At 42.6% G+C, this 5,780-nt stretch overlaps 1 protein-coding gene across 1 annotated transcript; it reads left to right on the forward strand.

The window, feature by feature from the left end:
- The first annotated feature begins 3,818 nt into the window (after positions 1 to 3,818).
- B3GALT9 (beta-1,3-galactosyltransferase 9) lies at positions 3,819 to 4,981 on the forward strand. Its single transcript, XM_045296672.1, has one exon. It carries the CDS (start codon positions 3,841 to 3,843, stop codon positions 4,813 to 4,815), a length of 975 nt encoding a protein of 324 aa, XP_045152607.1. The 5' UTR covers positions 3,819 to 3,840; the 3' UTR covers positions 4,816 to 4,981.
- Positions 4,982 to 5,780: the final 799 nt, after the last annotated feature.

The raw sequence follows: 5,780 nt of genomic DNA on the forward strand, positions 1-5,780 counted from the left end.
CCTCGTGATTGCATAGTCTGGTGTGCTTCTTCCATGTGGGCTTTGTTGCTTCTGAGCTAGATGACCGCTTGTTTACCTTCAAGCCTTTAAGACCTCAGACGCTATACCTTTTGATAGCCGGGCACCATCAGCTTTCTTCACCACATTTGCTTATGCGCCCATTTGTCTTCAGCGATCATATCATGGAGGTGAGCACACAATGATATGATTTTTTGTTCTTTGACACCTGATAACTGATCCCTTTGGCACCACGCAATCACACAGGCTGATGTGTTCTTCCATGTGGGCTTTGTTGCTTCTGAGCTAGATGGTCACTTGTTTACCTTCAAGCTTTTAAGACCCCAGACGCTATATCTTTTGATAGCCGGGCACCATCACCTTTCTTCACCACATTTGCTTATACATCCGCTTTGTCACTGCAGCCACTATTTCAATCCATCTCTTTGTGGGTCTTCCTCTTTTCACTTCCCCTTTACTTTACCAAGCCTGATGTCCTTCTCCAGGGACTGGTCTCTCTTGACAATATGCCCAAAGTATGTAAGACAAAGTCTTGCCATCCTTGTCTCTACGTAACACTCTCACTGTACTTCTTCCATGACAGACGTGTTTGTCCTTTTGGCAGTCCATGGTGCTTTCAATATTCTTCACCAGCACCATGATTCAAATGCATCAATTCCTCTTCCATCTTCCTCATTCAACATCCAACTTTCACATGCATGTCAGGCAATTTAAAAATGCCATGGCTTGGGTCAGGCTCACCTTAGTTCTCCAAGATAGCATCCTTGCTTTTCAATACTCTAAAGAGGTCTCGTGCAGCAGATTTATCCAACGCAACAGGTCTTTCGATCTTTTGTTGCTTTCATGAGCATTGATTGTGGATCCAAGCAAGACAAAATTCTTGACAACTTCAATCATTTCTCCTTTTATCATGCTGTTACCTATGGGTCCAGTTGTGAGGATTTTGGTCTTCTTTATATTGACTTGTAATCTATACTGAAGGCTGAAATCCTTAATCTTCATCAGCAGGTGCTTCAAGTTGCTTGTGCAAGTGTTTCCTCCCTTTCAGGAGCAAAGCTGTGTCATCTGTATATCTCAGGTTGTTAATAAGCATTCCTCCAATACTGATGCCACATTCGTCTCATGTAAGCCAGCTTCTGGTTATTTGCTCAGCATATAGATGGAATAAATGCAGTGATAGGAAGCTGATGCACAGCTTCTCCTTCTTTGGGGAGGGAAAAGGAACCAACTAGGGACAAGTATACCTGGATGATTTTAGTACTTTTGTAGCACATGCATGTCGAGCAGAAAGTTCCACTGCTACTGTTATTTCTGGAGATGCACTCCAAAACCCACTTACCAACAGTCCCTGGGTTATGAGTGAGGGCAGTTTCTGTGTCTTTAGGAATTGAAGATAACGGGTGCATATGGTTCTTATTTAGACATACTTTATTGCAACAACGAGCTGCCAACTGCAAGGTCAGTGGTTCAAACCCACCAGGTACTCCAAGGGAAACAGATGAGGCTATCTAGTCCCTTAATGAGTTAGTCTCAGAAGCCTAAAGGGGTGATTCTACAGGGTTACAGGGTTACTATTAATCTAAATTGACTTCATGGCAGTGGGTTTGGGGATTAGTGAAAGACGAGGCTGAATGTGATTTAAGAGCCGTATGTACAGCGAGTGACGGTGACTGTGATGAAAATGTTGCTGTGAGTAGGGGTTGGTTTAACTGTCTCAAAGTGAGGGCAAATTTGCACATTTTTAATAAGCAAATAGAAGTTTACTGTCCATGGGACATTCTTCTGTATAAGGGCCTTCTCCTTGCGTTAGGATGTTGCAGATAGGCGATGTGGGTGTATTGTTCTTGGCGCTCCCACATATGCCTCAAGAGGAACACACCAGAGAACAAGGGGTCAATTTCATTAAATACACAGGGTTGGGTGCATCTGAAGAGGCTTGCTTTTTCCATTCATTGTCCTGCATTCACTCTAGCTGTAACATGATCAGCACTTGCTCTCCTATGCAGCCATTAGGTCTTCTGGGACAAAAGCTCAGGCTGATTGGAAAGAAACCTTACCCTTAAAGTTTCAGGCACCAAGTACTTTACTTCCATTGCTGTTAGATTGGAGTGATCCTGAAATACACTTGGACATAATTTACCTTCTGGATTCATTAACTTCCAAAGTCCTGAAACTCCTCCTGGTCAACATGCAGGTATGTTTCTAATTAATCTTTGAAGCATTTGGTATCTATTAAAATAGGCTTTGAGGAGGCTGAATCTTCTTCTATATGCAAATTCGCACTGAGAAATAGAAAGGCATTCAGATCACAGGTGCAGGAGTTTGTTTAGTTTTGTTGTTGCTATTCAATAAAGAACAATCAAGATTCTCCAATAGTTAAGAGTGAGCTTTGGGATCTCACAGATTTTATTTCAAATCATGGCCCTACATGATTCTTTGCTGTGTGATCTTGGGCAAAATTATTCATCTGCTAGGATGATACACTTAACTTTGATGAGAACCCATCTGGAAAGGATACCACCATGACTACGTGGGTGAAGGTGAGAAAAGTGCTTAAAAAATCTTGCAAAAGCAAGTGTTCAATAAAAGGGGACTATCAATATGAAAAGGAGCCCTGGCAGCATAGTGGGTTATGTGTTGGGCTTCTAACTTCAACAGTTTGAATCCACCAGCTGTTTAGAGGGAGAAAGATGAAGCTATCTGGTCCCATAAAGATTTAAAATCTCAGAAAACCAAAGGACAATTCCACTCTGCCCTATAGGGTCATTTTGAGTGGGAAATGACTGATTGCCGTGAGTTTGGTTTCGGTCAGAGTCATATGAAATGGCTCCTGGCACAAATAGTTTTTGCTTGGTTACTAACCAGAAGGTTGGTGATTTGAATATGCCTAGTGGTGTTGCGGAAGAAAGGGTGGCGATCTACTTCCATAAAACCATAGCCTTTGCAAACCCTATGAAGTAGAGCTGTACTATGAAACGTGGGGGGTGTGTGTGTGTCATGAACTAGCATCAACTTGTGTCAAGAGAAATCATCGTGAAAGGCTTTGTTGTTCAAAGCTCTTTTGATGAGGTACACACGGTAAGCTTGTTAGGTTCGTGATCTCTAGTGCTATATAGGAATCTGCCTATATGGACAGACATTAAAGCTGGATTAAAAACACTTTAAAACAGACTCTAGTTCTCTATTAAATTGGAAAGTCATACTGGAAAAACATAAATGTTTGATTATACTCAGTGTGCAGTGGCCAATAAAAGTCACCACTGCATGGAAAAGTACCCCTTGGCTTTTGTAATTAGAGAAGAAACAGATCCACGTGCTTCAGGCCAAGAAAGGGCATCATACATTTTCCTATAGGCCTTTATCATCTTGATGCTACTTGTTCTTTCCAGCCACGTGTCCACATCTAACTCCTTTTGGTTCTCCCGTTTCCTGTGGCAGTCAGTGCCTTGTAGATATAAGTAGGTTTTCATCCAAACAACTAAAACATCAACTCAGTGTCTACTTGGTCACTTACTGAAAAATCAGATAGGATGCCTGATGCTCAAGAAACCAGGATCCAGTGAGAGAGACACCACTACTACTTAAAAGAGGATGCTCTTACGTGCTAGAATAGTGGCACACAAGGGTGTTGCGGGGTAAGGACACAAATGGAGATGAGGCTTGAGTGAACACATGCTTTCTTTCTTTCTTCAGGTGACGTTCTGCAGGCTCCGAACTCACCAATGGTGTTTTATTGTGTTTAATGTCATCCTATTTCATGCCTTACTTTTTGGGGCTGACTTTGTGGAAGAGTACTTTCTGCATTCGTTGCCTTATGTAGATATGAAAGTTCTTGAAATTAAGGATAAAGCAAGAAAATTGAACATGGAACCCCTAAGAAGCAACCTCTCCAAATATTATATCCTGAGCCAGTCAGAAGTGTGTAAAGAGAAGAACATCTTTTTGCTCTCTCTCGTCTTCAGTAGCCCAGGAAATGAGACGCGGCGGGACCTCATCAGGAAAACCTGGGGCAACGTAACCAGTGTCCAAGGGCATGCCATTCTTACACTGTTTGCGTTGGGAATGCCTGTTCTGCTGACTACTCAGCAAGAGATAGACAAAGAGGCCCATAAAAATAAGGATATAATCGAAGGAGTCTTCTTAGACACGTCTGGGAACCAAACCCTGAAGATCACGGCCATGACGCAGTGGGCTGTAACTTTCTGTCCTAATGCTCTGTTCATTCTCAAGGTGGATGAAGAGGTGTTTGTCAACCTACCAGCCCTGATGGACTATCTTCTCAATCTGAAAGAACATCTTGAAGAGATTTACGTAGGAAGAGTTATCCATCAGGAGACACCTAACCGAGACCCTCGCAGCCAAGAATTTGCTCCTCTTAGTGAGTACCCAGAAAAGTACTACCCAGATTACTGCAGTGGTGAGGCCTTCATAATGTCCCAGGCTGTGACTCGGATGGTGTATGTTGTTCTCAAAGAAGCACCCATGACGGTACCTGCTGATGTGTTTGTAGGAATTTGTGCTAAGTCCATTGGTCTTGTACCCATCCACAGCTCAAGATTTTCTGGGGGAAAGCATATCAGTTACAACAGATGTTGCTATAAATTCATTTTCACATCCTCCAAAACTACAGATGCTGAAATGTCCCTGGCATGGAAAGAAATCAGTGATGGAAATGAATGCACACTGTTTGAGACTTACTATGGGCTCATTTCCTGCAAGCTTCTGACATACATTGGCAATTTTAAGCATCTTCATGTGACCTCCATCAAAAACAATGCCTTGTATTTTGGTGATTAGGTTTCCTAGGTCTATTCTTTTTTTTTTAATGTCTATTCTTTTCAAATGACTTTTTAGCCTGCTGTAGAAAGCATCTCCCCTTCCTTCTATTTGATGTAATCTCTCTGAATCTCTCATCGGACTTTACAAGCTGAAAGATGTTCTCAGAATCCCGATGGACCAGATATTTGACATGTCATCTAAAGGAATTTTAAGTCCATGAGCATAATTATATTCAAAATAAACCTTAGTATCAGTTTCTTTCCCTCCCTCTCCTCCTTGTGAACCCTTGGTAAATTATAGATTTTCATATCTTACACCATCTACTGTCTACCTACACCCATTTTTGTTCTTCCCGTCCCCCGGCCCCGGGGTGGTGGTGTTATACATCAATCTGCGATCAATTCACTTTCTCCTCCCTCTCCCCTGACCTTTCTCTTATCCTCATGGTTACACTACTCCCATTACTGATCCTTGGGGGTTATCTGTCCTGGAGTCCATGTGTCAAGAACTCTTATTTGTACCAATGTACATACTCCAGTCTAGCCGAATTCGTAAGGGAGACTGAGGGTCATGATAGTGGAGGGCGGGGAGGAAACATTAAAGAGCTAGAGGAAGGTTGCATGTTTCCTTAATGCTGCACTGTACCCTGGTTGACTCGTCCCTTTCTTGTGAATCTACTATGATGTCCAGGTGTCTACAAATGGGCTCTGGTTCTCCACTCCAATCCCCCGTTTGCATTGATAAGATTGTTTGCTTTGGATCTTCTGATCCCATCAGCACCTTGTGATCACACAGGCTGTTGTGCTTTGTCCATGTGGGCTTTGTTGCTTCCCTGCGAGATGGCTGCTTGTTTAACTTCAAGCCTTTAAGACCCCCAGACACTGTCTTTTAATAGCCAGGTACCACCAGGTTCCTTCACCACCTTTGCTTATGCACCCATTTTGTCTTCAGCAATCTTGTTGGGAAGGTGAGCATCACAGAAT

The sequence above is a fragment of the Echinops telfairi genome, unplaced genomic scaffold, assembly GCF_000313985.2.
Source record: "Echinops telfairi isolate 266 unplaced genomic scaffold, ASM31398v2 ScPeMD7_7410;HRSCAF=8448, whole genome shotgun sequence".
NCBI classification, from domain to species: domain Eukaryota; kingdom Metazoa; phylum Chordata; class Mammalia; order Afrosoricida; family Tenrecidae; genus Echinops; species Echinops telfairi.